Source organism: Elephantulus edwardii, unplaced genomic scaffold (assembly GCF_000299155.1).
Source record: "Elephantulus edwardii isolate Elephantulus edwardi_28Jun2011 unplaced genomic scaffold, EleEdw1.0 scaffold00037, whole genome shotgun sequence".
Lineage (NCBI taxonomy): Eukaryota > Metazoa > Chordata > Mammalia > Macroscelidea > Macroscelididae > Elephantulus > Elephantulus edwardii.
Genome location: NW_006399787.1, coordinates 9,656,608 through 9,672,904, shown reverse-complemented (window position 1 = coordinate 9,672,904; position 16,297 = coordinate 9,656,608). Strand labels below are relative to the sequence as shown.

The following is a 16,297-nucleotide window of genomic DNA, read 5'->3' as shown; positions in this document are numbered from 1 at the left end:
AGTTCTTTGTCCTTGACCTTCTCCAGCTTGGGGATGCGGCCACCGACTTGGCCCCTGGACATTGCCTCCTCAGTGGTGCTGGATCATTTCTGTTGTTGTAATTGGTCCTGATGGCTTCCAGCAGCTTCGCCATAGTTCCTTTGTCTTCCGGGTCCACCTGCATGAAGTGAACTATGCTGCAAGGTCTCCAGCCAGAAGCCCAGACTCTTAACCCAGGTCCTTAGTCAGGTCTGACCCAGGTTAGTGTCTGGCAGCCCTTCAGCCTGCTTCCTCTTCTTGTTATGTGCCATCAAGTCATGTACGGTGCACAGCCACCCTGTGAAAGCAGATCTGAACCCTGTCTTGTCCTGTGCCGTCCTCCTCATCTCTGACATGGTCAAACCCATTGCTGCTGTCACTATGCCAAAGTGTGGCCAGAGTGCTCTTTGGAGGCAGGGATGGAGAAGCTTCCTCTCACATACTTTGGGTATGTTGTTAGAAGGTGTCATTCTTTGGAAAGGGACTTCAAGAATGGAAAGGTGTAAGTTCAGCTCAAGAGAGGAAGACCCTCCAAGAGACAGATTCCGCTTGCAGGGCAGGCTTTCTCCTAGTCGAGGCTTTACGTGCTAGGGTGGGCTGGACCGGCAGGAGGCAGAGTAGAGCTCCGTGGCAATGACCACTGACCAGGCCAAGCTGAACGAGCGCTCGTGCTTGGCCCTTCACTGCGTTTCGGCCGCCAGCTTTTTTGGCTTCCGGGCACCCCCTTCTCCTCTCCACACTCAGACCCTCACTTTGGGGGCACTTGAGGGGCGGGACGGGGGTGTCCATCAGGAAATAGTAGCAAGTCCTGACCAACCGTGGGTTTAAATCTGAGTCCCCCAAGAGAAGACCACATTCACAGGGAACGAAATCAGCGAGGCGAGTTTCTGCAACTCTCATGTGCCCAGGGAGCGCAGCCGGGCCGGGGAATCTCTAAGTCTCTTGTGTCTACCGAAAAGTCCAGCAACAGGTTGGGAGCCTTGCCAAAAAAGAGAAAGTTGTGAATCCCCTCGGGATTTGGGGACACTCTAAAGGGGCGCTCGCCGAGAGCACGCGCTCAGGGAAATGTGGTGGGAGCGCCCAGGTGACTCTTCTTGGGACAAGACGATCTTGCAGGGTCCCCTCGGGAAGGGGCAAATGAGCCTCGGGGGCAATGCGGGGTGGGGATGAGAGGGTAACCGGTTGGTTTCCATGGCTCCCGGGGCGTGGGGGAGGAATACCTCCCGCGGGCTGTGGCGAAACAACTGCGCCAGCGGCTGGCGGACTCGGGAAGGCGAGCTGGAGGCAGGGGTGGAGCAGGGGGCGGGGGGGAGCCGGGCAGGGCGGGGGCGGGGCGGTCACGTGCGCCCGAGGGGGCGAGGCCCCAGCTGGCCGGGAAGCGAGCGGAGCCAAGTATCTTCACAGGGAGCGAACTTCTCCGAGCGAAGGTGCTGGACGTGGCCTGGACGCTTTGGAGGGACCCAAGTCACGGGCACCCAGAGCCGGCTGAAGTGTCCCCGGCTGGCCTGGGGGATAGCGGCCGCGGGAAGGAAGCTCCAAAGTGGGATCCAGAGTTTGGAGACGAGCATAAGGAGCGCCACTTGTGGCTTTACGCAGCCGGCGAGTGTCAGTTTCTTTAGGGGCTGGCAGGAGGAAGTGTCCAGTCAGCCCTCGGGGGACCAACTGAGGCCACTGTCCTCTAAGACTGAGGGAGCCTTCAGCACCTGCTCTTGCGAAGACTGGTGATGATGAATGAAGATCGTAAGCCGGAGGAGGGCGCCGATGGCGTCCAGGCGCCTGAGTACGCGCTCCATGTGGATTCCAGCGCCTTCCAGACGGACCCCAGCGCGCTCCAGGCGGACCCCAGTGCCCCGGCCCCTCCCAGCGTGGCGGTCGACCTGAGCAAGTCCATCGACATCAGCAAGTCCATCCACCCCAGCGCCTCCACCCACCGCAGCGTGTCCATCCACCCCAGCGCGTCCATCCACCCCAGCGTGTCTATCTATCCCAGCGTCTCAGCCAACCCCAGCGCCTTGGCCCGCCCCAGTGCCCTATCCCAACCCAGCGGCTCTGGGCCAGAGGCGGAGGAACTTAGCGTGATCCAGGTGAGCAAGCGCCGGTGGGTCGTGGTCCTGGTGTTCAGCTGCTACTCATTGTGCAACGCCTTCCAGTGGATTGAGTATGGTTCCATCAATAACATCTTCATGCGCTTCTACGGCGTCAGTTCGTTCGCCATCGACTGGCTATCCATGTGTTACATGCTGACCTACATCCCCCTGCTTCTGCCGGTCGCCTGGCTGCTGGAGAAGTTTGGCCTGCGCGCCATCGCCCTCACTGGTTCCTTCCTCAACTGCCTGGGTGCTTGGGTGAAGCTGAGTAGCCTGAAGCCGCATCTCTTTCCGGTCACCATGCTGGGCCAGGTCATCTGCTCGGTGGCCCAAGTCTTCATCCTGGGCATGCCCTCCCGCATCGCTTCTGTCTGGTTCGGGGCTAATGAGGTCTCCACGGCCTGCTCCTTGGCTGTCTTTGGCAATCAGGTCGGTAAAGTTGCTTGTGGTGGGTCAGAGGCGTGGACAGCCTAACCTGGTGTGACTGAGTTACGTTCACTGTATGGGGTGAGGTGGCGGTAGGGATGAATTGTCTGACTCTGGCTGACTTTGTGACTGGGGGGACAGTATGATTGTGACTGGCCATGTGGGTAAGAGAAATGTGGTGAGAGGAAAGGAGGGATGTTTCCCTTCCCCCCACTTTTCACACTGAAAGTGGGGGCTTCTAGAACAAACCTTGATCTGGGAGACACATTCTTCAACTGTGGAATGGTTCCAGTTCACCAAGTCGACCTGTTATTTCTCGGTGCAGCAGTCTCTGGGCATCAGGCATTGTAGACTGTTCTAGATCCAGACCCTGACAGGTATTTTGGGCCTTGATGGCTTTCCTAGAGTACTCTATCTCCTGTCCTAGAGTACTCTATCTCCTGCTGAAGTAGAATTGCAGAGCCATGTCCTGGAGGTTGCTGTTTATATCACTGTTCCCACCTTTTTAAACATATTACTAAAGGCAAGACAGTGGGGACCGAAAACCCCCCAGATCTCCAAACTCCTTCCCAAGGGGCCTGAACCAAGAGGTGCAGTAGATGGATATCTTGCCCCAAACCATAAGGAAATCTGGTGGTTTAAGTAGCTCATGTCATAATCCTTTCTCTTTCCTAGCAGGAGAATCCCGAATTCTTTGCATTTCAGTAGGCCCCAAAGTGGTCAGGCTTCTTTTTCAGGCTAATAAAGAGAAATCTGATTTACCTTTCCCAAATATATGAAACAAATATTTATCGTGTCCATCTGTCTTTATCAGGACCACAGTAGCTCTGGGCCTCACTTTTCTCCAGGTACACGAGGTCATGGCTGTGTGTCTAACAAATTATCAACCACAACCAAATCGACCTGTTGTTGAGCAATTCCAATTCATGATGACCCTCCACCTGGTTTCTGGAGTTGTAAATGTTTTAAGAGGGAACTCTGGGAGCCTCGTAGATAAGGAGTTGTGCTGCCATTACAAAGGCACACAGTTCAAATTCACCAGCCACTTCACAGGAGAAAACCTAGCTGTCTTCTGTGCGATTTAAAGTCTCTGAAAACCCGCTGGAGGGACAGCTGAGTTGGGACTCTCAACAGCTTATATACACGCATAAATCTTTATGCCTCAGTTTTATCTGTTGGAGCAGAGCTCCTGAACAAATTAGCCATAGTTCTTATTTCTCAGAAGCCCATATTCTCTTACCTTTTTTTGAGTAAAGAATGTTGTTGTTGTGATGTGCTCGTGACTCATAGCGACCCTATGTACAACAGCTCTGAACCCTGCTCTATCCTGTGCCAATCTTATTGTCTCTGACACACTTACTCCCATTACCCCAGTCACTGAATCAGTCTACATCATGGTCTTCTCTTGTGCTATCCCTCTACCCTCCTAAGCATGACGTCCCTCTCCAAGGACTGGTCCCTCCTTGCAACATGCCCAAAGTATGTCAGACGAAGCCTCAGAATCCTTGTCTCCAAGGAGCAGCCTGGTTTCAACTTCTCCAGGTTGAACCTGTTTGTTGTTCTAGCATAATAGGAAGACTAAAGAAGAAGAAATGCCTTTGAAGTGTGTTGAATATACCAATGAACTGCCAAAAGAACAAATAAAACATCTTACTTAGAAGAAAGACAACCAGCATGTTCCTTTGAGGCAAGAATGGTGAACATCTATCTCACATACTTTGGCCATATGGTCAGAAGGGTCCAGTCCTTGGGGAAGGAAATGACTCTAGGAGAGAGGCAGAGGGTCAGCAAAAGGAGGAAGACCCTCAACAAGGTTTCCATCTGTGATCACTATGAGTCGTAGTTGACTCGAGGGCACCTAACAAACAGTTAATTTCATTTCGGTATCTTCATCTTTCATTCAGAAATTTGTCATTTGGGGCAAAAACTTACCCAGACTTCTCAGGGCAAATTTCTATTCTGCTTCTCTCTGCTCACCAGGAAGCTATTTTGGGCTAAATTTTCTCCTTCCCAGTTGGAGGGCAACCACGTGGGTAAATAGCGTAATTAATCAATGAACAGGCCATGTGGAGCACACTGACAACATACATTCTGTGCCCGGTTTCACCTGTTGACTTGAATGCTCCTAAAAAGAGGACTTGAGGTGTGGGTGTGAATAACGAGGTGGATTCCCGGCCAAAAAATAGACACAAAGAGTCACACGTGAGAGGATGGTGCAGGATGGCAGGGTGTAATTCTGTGACTGTGAGTTGGAACTGACTTGATGGCATCTTTGGAGGCAAGGATGGTGAAGCTTCGTCTCACTTATTACGGGCATGTTGTTAGGAGAGGATATTCCTTGGAAAAGAACCTCATGCTTGGGAAGGTGGAAGGTCAGCGAAGGATAGGGAGACTCAATGAGATGCTGCTAGTGACGGCAGCAGTGGGCTCAAGTGTGTCCGAGATGATGAGGATGGCACAGGAGAGGACAGGGCTCAGGTCTGCTCTTCATAAGGTTGCTATGAGTCGTGCTCGATTTGACAACACCTGACAATAGTAATAACAACATGGAAGAGGCCCAGATAGATTCCCAAGCGATGCTCCTCACATACAGCCACCACCTTCTCTCCGTGGACGCTTACATGGTCCTATGATCTTGAACATGTGTCAGTAGAACTCCAGACTAAGCCTGCCTGGGTAGAAGGCCTGGTGATCCACTTCTGAAAACAAGCCAGGGGGTCACAAAGTCTGATTGACAGCCTCAGGACTGGCAGTGTTTCCTTCCGTTATGCTTGGGGTCAGGTCTCTGTGAATCAGGATCCAGCTGTAGCTTCCAGAGGATAATTGTGTGTGCACACAAGCCCCTTAGGACAGAATAGAACTGTCTCCCCCCCACCCCCCGCCCACTTTCCTGGCTGTACTCCTGACCACTACAAGTCCCTTTCTGTGGAAGCACAACCAGCATGCTCCTTTAGAGGTAAAGATGGTAAATGTTGGTCTCACTTCCTATTGAGCATGTTGTCAGGAAGGGCCAGCCCTTGGAAAAAGCCATCGTGCTGGGAAAGGTGGAGTGTCAGAGGGAGACCCTCAACGAGGTGGATTCACACGGTGATTGTAACAATGGGCCGGAGAATGGCACAAGGATAGGGTTCTGTTTTTTGGTTTTTTTTTTGGCAGACCGCAAAACTCAAACTAATAGGTTCCCACACCTCTCAACCCACAACTAGGGGAGCATTTACCAGCCAACCACATGTCCCCTCACTCTCTCCACTCTTCTCTGACTCCTAGCTGACCTGCCAGTGAGTTTTCAGGAGGAGATTGCCCACCTTTCTCCCGTGGGGCTACTGGTGGATTCTAACTGTGAGAGTTGCCAGTTTTCTGAGAGGCTGTGAATTGCACAGAAGATCATCCACTTACCCCCTTGAGCTCCAGGTGAATTCTAACTGCTGAGAGAGGTGCACCTTTGGCACCTACACCCAGAGCTCCCTTACCACTCCAGAGATCTTTATATTTTAATAGAGTTAATTAATCCCATCCCCCTATCCCCCAACTCAGAAAGTACTAAGACTTTTACATTTGAACAGACTGGGGCTGTCTGTATTTATATCCTTGAGCACTCTATTGTATGCGCTCTTTTGAGCCTAACCTTTGTGCCAAGCTGAATGTTAAGAACAACAGAGTTGTTCAAGCTCATGCTTCCTAGTAAGGAGATGACTGCTTGTTTCCCTGTGTGCCTTGACCTTTTTGTTTGTTTGTTTTCCTGAATAAATCCTGGCTAAAAGGGGAGAAATAGCAACAGAGCCTTTTGAGCATTCCTGCTTAGAAAAAAGGACTCCAAAAGCAGTCTGAACAGACTTCTGGAAGTCGTTTGGCAGAATGCTTTCTGTCCTGAAAACTCCAATTTGACCTTGCCCGTGAGCATCAGCATCAACCAACATCACCTGGGTAGTTCAGAACTCTCTTCTGATGTTTCCTTTGTATTCCCCACACATGTGCCAGCCGCTGCTTACTTTAAAGTCAGCTGCCATTCATCAGTAAGTACTACCCAGCACCCGAGTTTTGCCAGACACAAGGGATTATCCAGTAAGCAAAAATAAACATGGATGTACTTGTAGTTATTCACACAGCACATTAAAGATTCTGCTGCTAGATAGGGCTGGCGCTGCCACCGATCCCAACCCCACAACACCTTCCTACAGAATCAGAGGCTTTCCCACCATTTCTTTTTAAAAAATTATTATTTTTAAAAATTTTTTATTAATTTCAGTAAAAATTTACAGAGACTTTGGATTTCCATTCATTCATTGTTGCTCTTTTCTACCCTTCCAACCCTCCCCCCTAGTACACTACCCTCTTGTAAAAGTAAAACAAAAATTCTTTCATTATTTTACAATCCTTCCTCCCAGGTCCACTCCACCATGTAGCCTTGGCTCTAGACACCTGTCATGACAAAAATACCTCATCACAATCCCTTTTAAACCATTTTCTCCCTCATCTGTTTCAATGCAGTATACATTATTGAACCCATCTTTCTCAGTCTCCCCCCAACCTCGAGGTCAGTCCTGTTTTACAACAGTGGCACCAGCAATATTTGTCCTTCCCACCATTTCTAATCCCTGTCAGCAAGGTAAGCACGGGTTTAGCATTGCGTCCCAGTATGTGGAGGGAGACAAGCCATGCTTCCCATACAGGACTCCTTGGATTGATTGTACTTCGCGGGTAGCCACCAACCATCTGTCACTGAAGGCTTTCATGGTGCTCTGAGGCTCATGGGAGCTCAGATGGCTTAATGGTAAGGAGTTGCACTGCCAACTCAAAGGAAGGCAGTTCAAATCCACCAGAAGGTTGAAAGTTGAGCAGTCTCTTCCCAAATGATTTACAGCCTCTGAAAACCCATTAGAGGTCAGCTATGAGTCAGTCCCAACTTGACAGCACATAACAAGAACCTGTGGCCACACAGGATTGGGCAGAGCTTCTGGACTAAGATAGACTTGGAAGAAAGGCCTGGAGATCTGCTGCCCAAAGGCAGTCAGTAAAATAGTGTGGATCCATGAGGGTGACATAGAATGGGGCCACATTTCATCCTGTTGTACATGGACTTCTGAGGCTGACTGACGCTGACTTGATGGCAATCGCCAATAATAACCGCATTCACTGACCAGAGAATCCATTCAGCTTAGCACTGTGGGGTCCCTGTTGTCAAGCAGTGGAGCTGGGAGCTGTGGGAAGAACAGAGGAGGGAATCCTGAGCGGGGGTGAGCAGGAGCGCTGAGCCTCCCCCTCAGCGCAGGCTGACACTTCGCTCTTTCCTTTGCCCACTGTCTCGCCAGCTGCTCCCAGGTGGTAACAGCATGGCACTTTTTTTTTTTAGCAACACTTGTCCCATTGTTTTAAAGGAAAGTGATCTGTGTGGGATTTTTGAGTGATGTGCACACATTGTTAATTAATTCGAGGGGTTGGAAGAAATCTTTGTGTTGCACAGTCTGTGAGAATGGCATGGCTCAGGATAAGATAGCTGCAGGAGCTGGGGAGACTCTCCAAGGTCGTCTCCAGCCCAGATGAGGCTCTTCCAGCACAGAAGGGAAGGGGCCTGACTGCCACCAGGAACAGAGCAGACGCTCGCTTTTAGAGGTACCTTTGCAGAAGCAATGGTGTGGAACCACGGCTGGTTGTTGGAACACAAACAGCAGGTGCAGACCTCCTGTAAGAACTACATTTTCTTTCTTTTTATATTGAGATTTTCATGAAAGTTTACAGAAAATTTGGACTTTCACTCATTTATTGTTGCATATTTTCCTCCCAACTTCCCATTTCTCTTTTAAAAAAATCCCTTCATTGTTGCATATAACTACATTTTCTAGTAGCCACGTTTTTTAAGTTTTTTTAAAGATCCCCAAAGCAAAACAAATGAAATTCATTGCAGAATCTGTTTTACTTAAACCCAATTTTCCCAGATTAATTATTTCTGTAGTCAGTGTAACAATACTGTTGTTGCTGGGTATGGTCGAGTCTGAACCGACCCATAGCTGACCCTCCAGTGGGTTTTCAGTTAATCGTATAGGAGGAGATTGCCCATTCTTCTCCCACAAGGCAGCTGGTAGATTCAAACATGTGTGTTTGGGATTGCAACACAGCTTCTTGCCACTAGGCTATCAGAGCTAGCTACTTTACATTCTGTTTTTCATTTAAGCCCTTGGAAACTGACCTGAGCTTTGCCCTTCACCCGTCTTTAGTTGCTGGTGCATTGAGTCCAACTCATGGTGACCTCCTGTGTGCAGGGGAGACTTTATGCCATTGAGTTTTCAAGGCTGTGATCTTAACAGAAATAAGTTGCCAAACCCTTTCTTCTGAGTTAACCCTGGTTGCATTTGAACTACCAGCCTTCTAGTTGGTGGTCCTTTGCTTATCCATTTGCACCAATCAGAAATTTTCACATTTATCTGATTCGTAGTGAACCTGCATGGACAGCAACCACCACCTGGTCCTGTACCATCCTGACAGTCTCTGCTGGGCTGAAGCTCGTTGTTGCAGTTGCTGTGTCAGTCCGTCTCATGGAGAATCTTCTCTTTTTGCTGACTGACTCTCCCTACCTTACCAAGCTCGATGACTTTAACCAGGGACCAGCCCCTCCTGCTACCATGCCAAAATGTGACATCTCATATCCGCTCTAAGGAGCATTCTGGCTGCACTTTTTCCAGGACAGATTTGTTTGTTGTGTTGACAGTCCATGAGATGATCAATACTCTTCGCCACAACCACAGTTCAAAGACCTCGATTTTTCCTCTGTTTTTCTGATTCATTGTCCAATGAATAAAGTACCATGGCTCGGGCCTGGTGTACTTTTGTCTTTAAAATAACATCTTTACTCTTTAGCAACTTTTTTTTATTTGAGATAATGATTAAATTTTAATATTCTGTATAATCTACAGAAAATTATCTGCAACATTATGTACACTTTATATGTGTAACTGTTCATTTAACCAATGCAAAGATGTATTTAGCATATTTCTATTAAAATAACAGATGTAAGAGAAGGGGGAGGGGAGACAAAGAGAAGGGGAAAGCTCAAAGAAGTAATAATTGCTGAATGTTTACAGTAAAGCAGGCAAATTTTTTCATGTGGTAAGTCATATCATCCTCATAACAACCTTGAGAACTTTTTTGTCAACAATTTTTACATTAGACCTTTTTTTTTTAATACTGGTTTATTTACAAAGTTCAAATACACTGTGTTTTCACACCGGATCTTTCCCATTTCCTTCACCGCCCCCACCCATCAATTGTGAGACCCTATGATTAACCCACCCTCCCCCATCCTCACCCCTCTGCTTCCACTCATTAATAAGGTCCTTTGTAACAGGTTTATCCAATGCAGTTTGTCGTTTGACATCTTGACTGCTGCTTCCATCGGAGGTTGATAGTGACTTGAAGGAAAATGAAATCCTTAGCAGGGCTAGCACATTTCCCAGCAGTGGGTGGGCTGTGTTCAAGAACCAGACTGGACAGCACAGGTCTACAACAATAACTTTAGCAGAGAAAATCAAATGCTCTTAGATAAACCTGGGTGTAGGAAATGGACTGCAGCTGAGGAGTTGCGTTTACTGGATGGGTCAGATCATTTGGCACCACTCAGAGAATAAACATCAGGAGAATTCCCGAGGTTGACTTGGGAGTCAGTCATCATCGCTGGGTGGTCAGCTGATTCTCGTTCCAAGATCCTGACGATGAGGGTGTGTTAGTGTCCATGCTGGTCATTCCAAGTCCTCTAATGTCAAAGGTCTTTCAAGGTCTGAGTGAAGTTTAGGAAAGTGAAGGCAGATACTTTTATGCTCTTGGGTTGATTGTGAGGGCACACAAAGTGCTTTCCATTTGAGTGACTACTCTCTGGCCTTCTATTATGCAGTAGAAGGCAGAGCAGAATAGGCAGTGACTTGGAGAGGCAAGGCTAGTCACTAGGTTTAGTGCCACCCAGTATGGTAACCTAAAGTGGCTCTGTCCCTGGGGACTTCTTTCTGTCTCAGACCATATAGAATCTTTAGTCATTTGTATTATCACTTTTGACCATAGAGTAATATGTGATGTACCAGGTACCAGCAGCCAGGAAACTAAAAGACAGATTTTATTGGGAAAGTCTGGTGTCAGGGACTCTCCAGAGTACTGAAGAGCAACAATGTCAGTCTGGAGACTAAGGTGCACCTGATCCAGGCCATTGTCTTTGCAATTACTTGCTGTGTGTCAGAAAGCTGGACAATGACTAGGGTTGATAAAAGGAGAATTGATGCTTTTGAGCTGGAGAAGAGTGTTGACTATACCATGGACTGCTAGGAGAACAAACAGGTTTATCCTAGAGAGGGTGAAACCAGGCTGCTCCTTGGAGGCAAGGATTCTAAAGTTTCATCTGCCATACTTTGGACATGTTGCAAGGAGGGACCAGTCCTTGGAAAGGGACATCATGCTTTGGGGAGTGGAGAGACAGCACAAAAGAGGAAGACCCTCCATGAGATGGATTGATTCAGTGCCTGGGGTAATGGGTATAGGTGTGTCAGAAACTATAAGATTGGCACAGGATAGAACAGAGTTCAGAGCTGTTATACATGGGGTTGCTATGGGTCGCAAGTGACTCGATGGCACACCAAAACAACAACAATTGTAAATTGTTTAAATGTAATAATGTTTCTTGTTGGTAGGTGCCATTGAGTCAACTTGAGCTGATGGTAACCCTCTGAACCACAGATCCGAACCCCGCCTCATCTTGCACCATCCGTGTGGTCCTTGTTATGCTCAAGCCCGTTGTGGTAATCATCACCTTGTCAGTCCATTTCCTTGGGGGGTGTCTATCTCTAACCTCTATCATCCAGTATATTTCTTAGACTTATGAACACAAGCAAATTTTTTTTTTTTTTTAGTGTTTGGAAAACGGCATCATCAGTTACATAATTTGTAGTTGAGTAGAAGCCTTTTTTATTTTTAATTTTCCTTTAATTACTATTTTATTCTCAAAAAAGTTACTGATATAGGTTCATAAATACTACTTACTAAAATATTGCAGCTACAGTACCAGAAGAGTTGACTAAATAATTGACTTTAGACAAATACTGGCAGCAGCGCAAATAACAGCATGAGTTTTTAACTCGGACAGGTGAAATCATGTGATTTGAAACATCACCATAATTCGATAATGACGGCTCTGTCCAGAGCACAGTGTTGTTGTTGTTATGTGGCACCGAATCGCCCACAACATCTTAGAGAACCTGTGTACAGTAGCTATGAACCCTGCTCTTATCTATCCTGAGCCAGTGTCATTCTCACTGTCTCCAACACACCTACCGCCATTACCCCAGTTATGTGCCAGTCCATCTCATCCAGGGTCTTTCTCTCCTGCGCTGTCCCTCCCGAGCATGATGTCCTTCTCCAAGAACTGGTCCCTCCTGGCCATGTGCCCAAAGACTGTGAGATGAAGCTGCGAAATCCTTGCCTCCAAGGAGCAGCCGTGTTTCACCCCCTCCAGTTAAAATCTGTTTACTCTCTTGGCAATCCATGGTATGTTCAGTATTGTTCTCCAGCACTGCAGCTCAAAATCAGCATAGAGTTTTGACTTCATAGTTACATTGATAGATGTAAGCTGGGCTTACAAAAAAACCCAAAATGTTTGTTTGACTGTAGGGAAATTGTTATGGGGGAAAAAATCTATTCTTTCAGATTAGAATTTGCTGAAACATTGCACAAAAATTTTATAGACAGTAATTTTGAGGTCACTCCTGCTGACAGAGGGAGTTCTGGTGGCCAAGTGGGTAAGGAGTTGTATTGCCAGCCTACAGGTAAGTCGTTTGAATCCACTAGCAACTCTGTGGGAGATAAATGGACGATCTCCTCCTGTGCAGTTTAAAGAACCAAATTGCTTATAGGCTGGAACCCACTCATACCTCACTCTTCATTGCATTTTCAAGGGTGTAAATCGCAAGGAAGGAGATTACCCATTTTGCTTCCACGGAGCAGACTTGTGGATTGGAACTACTACTAGCCTTTGGAACTGCAGCCCAGCTCCTTACCCACTAGGCACTCAATGGGCAATGATTTTGATTGATGGCAATGAACAAGCACCTGCTGATAGTGTCATCCAATGTGGTCCATACTCCCTGTGTCCTTCCTAGTGACCACTGGTTAGTGATGCCGGAAATGAGATGAGGGAGCTCCCGAAAGAAATATTCCTTGGGGTCAGCCGACTCATGGAACTGAATGAGTCAAGCCTAGAGTAAGTGACATTCAAACATGCACATGCATGTCCCTTCCGTCGGGAACAACTGTGTCGATTCATTACAGCCTATTGTTGACACAGGAAGTTTGACCCAGAGTTGCCAGATCTTCTCATTGTTTTCTTTATGGAGAAACCAGAAATCCAGATGATTTTTAATTTTGGCGTAAAACTTTTAGATTACATTCTCTGTGTTTAAGTTGTAGGTCAGATGTATCTTCCAGTTTGTGAGTTCTGGGAGGAGAGTGGAGCACTAAACTCCAGTTCTGCTCCCACCTTCCTGAAAGACATAAACAGTAGGAAACTGGAGCATCCCTGATGTGGTCTCACCAAGTCTTAGTTCTGCAGCCGCAGAGACACCACTACTGCTATTTAACAAGCAGAACTCTATTCCCCTTGCAGTAGTTTGGGAAGCTAGAAGTTTGAAATCAGGACTCAAACGCTAAGAGAAAAGCTCTGTCTGTTTTGAGGGAAAATCCTTGGCTCTACTTCAGGATGTTCCTTGGAGACCTCACATGTCTTCTGAAATATGATCGAGCTACCTACTCAAAGGCTGGAGGTTCGAATCCACCTAGGAGTCACCAAGCGAGAAAGATAAGCAATCTCCTCCCCTGCAGTTAACAACCTCTGAAAACCGGCTGGAGGATGAGCAATGAGTCTGACAAAACCACCACCCACCTTATTAGGCTTGGGATATTTAATGCCACCTGGATCTGGTCTCTGGCTTCTGGAGGCGCAGTAGGTTTGAGGACTCCGAGGACATGTGGTGGTTCTTTGGGGCCCACGAGGGGGTTGGCAGAGTGGACTAGCCAGATGAATGGGGGTCTGGGTCAGGGCATTTCCCAGCAATTGAGTGTGCTGGGCTGCTAAAACACTGAAAGGTCAAGCCAGTCTTTCATTGTTTTTGTTCATACATTCCTCTAGGTCATATAGCCCTGGTGTACAAGTTGCCTTACCGAGGTCTTGCTGTGAGGCTGAACACTGTTGCCCTTGTTTTTTCAATTGCTTTATTGGTTGTTTCCCCGTTGGGTTCGGGTTGGGTTGGGGTTCCCGGTTGGAACCAGGTTTGGAGGGGGGGTTGGCTTCCCTTCCATAATAGCTTGCCTCTGGAAACCCTGTGAACCTGGAAAGAGGAAGAAAGGCACCCAAGCGTCGAAGACTCTCCTTCATAGGCTCGCTATGAGTCGCCTGCGACTCGAGGGCACTTAACAACAACATCATAACAAATAATACTTTATCCCTAATAGGATTATGTCCACAGGGAGAGGGCTTAGTATTTATAACCTATGTTTTTGGAAGACAGAGTTCCATCCAAAGCAGTGACTGATCAAACTTTTGATGAGATTGTTGTGTGCCATCATGGCTGATGAGGTAGTAGGGGAGCAGATTACCCATCCTTCTCCTGCGGAGCAGCTGTGGATTCGAACCGCCTGCCTTTGGGATTGCAGCACAGCTTCTTACCACTAGGCCACTTGAGTTCCCTAGCAAAAAATAAAGATACTTGAGCCCCAACTGGATTTCTTACGGGACCCATGTTAGGGTCCAACCTGGCTGCAGCATTTTCAGGTGATCCTGGTGGCATAGAGCATTAATGTATCTAGCTGCTAACCAAAGTTGAGTAGTTCAAAATCCACCAGCCACTTCAAGGAAGAAATCTGGGCTGTCACCTGTAAAAGCTTTATAAAGTCTGATAGAGGGGATGCTGTGAGTCGGAACTGGCTTGACGGCAGTGGGCTTTGATTTGACGCTTGTCAACAACATGAGGGCAGAAAGTCAGTATGCAGTGGGAGCAGGTTCTGCTCGGAGCTATGTTCTCACCAGAGCTGATTTGGTGTGTATTGGGAGTGTGCTAGGACCCTGACGGCATAATTAAAGCATTTAGCCGCGAACCATAATGTTATGTCATTGAGCTGACTACGAGTCATAGCAACAGATCTGAACTTTGCCTTCGCTCATGCCGCCCTCACAATCTTCACCACAGCCCATTGCTACAGTTACTGTGTCAGTCCATATTGTGATGGATAGTTCAAAGCTATTAGCTGCTCTGAAGGAGAAAGATACCGTCATCTGTTTCCATAAGGAATCCAGGCTTGGAAACCCTGTGGGGCAGCTCTCTTGTGTCCTAAGGGTCACTGTGAGTCAAGATCCACTCAGTGGATGTGCTGGATCCCAGGTGGACACAGCTGGGAGCTCAGCCCTCCACCCTTCTGATTGTTGGGAGGGTCTGGGAGGGGATCTTTTCATTTTGATTCCATGAAGGGCCTGAAAACATACCCAGAGCCCTCTGGGAGGAAAGGTGCTTAGGGAGTGTGAGATGGGTTCAGTGCAGTGGCCTCTGATCCCAGTGCCCTGAGCGGGGCCTCAGCGGGCCAGGCCTGGCTTTTCCTCTGGCATCTTGCCTGGTGCTGTCCAGGTGCCTGCTAAGCCGTGGAACCCCTTCAACTGTCCTGTTTAAAGTTCCAGAGCCCCGCTCCCTCCCCATTCGATTCCCTCTGGCCCTTGTCACCTCCCAGGCTTGACTTTCTGTTCAGGCTAGCCTGGCCTCACCATTGTCGTCTCAGATATGTGGGTCCCCTCTTCCTGTCAACCTTCATCTTCCTCTGTCCTGAGGAATGCATTCCTGCTTCTCCCTGTGTGCTCCCTGTGTTAACTGGAAAACTGACCTTTGCTTTCTGGTGGTTTGTGTGGTTACACCTCCTACCCTCCTTCCCTGCTCCCCTTCAAACGAAATGGGAAACTTTCTAATGGCCAGAACTTTGACACTTCTATCTCTTCTAGAAGCCCTGATGGCAAAAGTGGTTAAGTGCTTGACTCTGAGCCAAAAGGCTAGTGGTTCAAACTTAACTCGGACACCTTGGAAGATAGCCCAGGCCATCTGCTCTGCACAGGTCACGGCCGTTGAAGATCCTCTGGCATGGTTCTACTCTGCACACATGGGGTTGCCCTGAGTCAGAACCACCTTGGCATCACAGCCTTGTTCACAGGGCTCTGAGCACAGCACATTTCTGCAAAAGTTGTGTGAATGGAAAGTTTGGTTAGTTAGGGGTAGAGATTGCTGTGTGTGTCTTCTATGCCCTGTCTCATTTCTTACACCTTAGTCAATCAACACTCTTAGCACTAGCAGTCAGGAAATCAGAAGATGAATTGCATTAGGTAAACCTGCTGTCAGGGACCTCTCCACAGTACTGAGATGCAACGCTGCCAGTCTAGAGACTAATGTGCCCTGATCCAGGCCATGGTTTTTGCAATTACTTGCTATGCATCTGAGAGCTGGTTAGTGACTAAGGACGACAGAAGACGAATCCATACCTTTGAGTTGTGGTGCTGGAGAAGAGTCTTGAACATACCATGGACTGCCAAGAAAATAAATATGTCTATCTTGGAGAGGGCAAAACCAAGTTTCTCCTCGGAGGTTAAGATTTTAAAGGTCTGTCTTACATACTTTGGGCATGTGGTCAGGAGGGACCGATCCTTGGAGAAGGACATCATGCTCGGAAGGGTAAAGGGACTGCACAAAAGAGGAAGACCTTGGATG

The 16,297-nt window shown here is 47.9% G+C and overlaps 1 protein-coding gene across 1 annotated transcript in view; it reads left to right on the top strand.

The window, feature by feature from the left end:
• Positions 1–1,745: 1,745 nt before the first annotated feature.
• The window catches only part of FLVCR2 (feline leukemia virus subgroup C cellular receptor family, member 2), an 83,310-nt gene continuing 68,758 nt past the window's right edge, over positions 1,746–16,297 (top strand). Inside the window, exon 1 of the mRNA XM_006884778.1 lies at positions 1,746–2,534. Coding sequence (XP_006884840.1) covers positions 1,746–2,534 — 789 coding nt within the window. The remainder of the gene's footprint in view (positions 2,535–16,297) is intronic.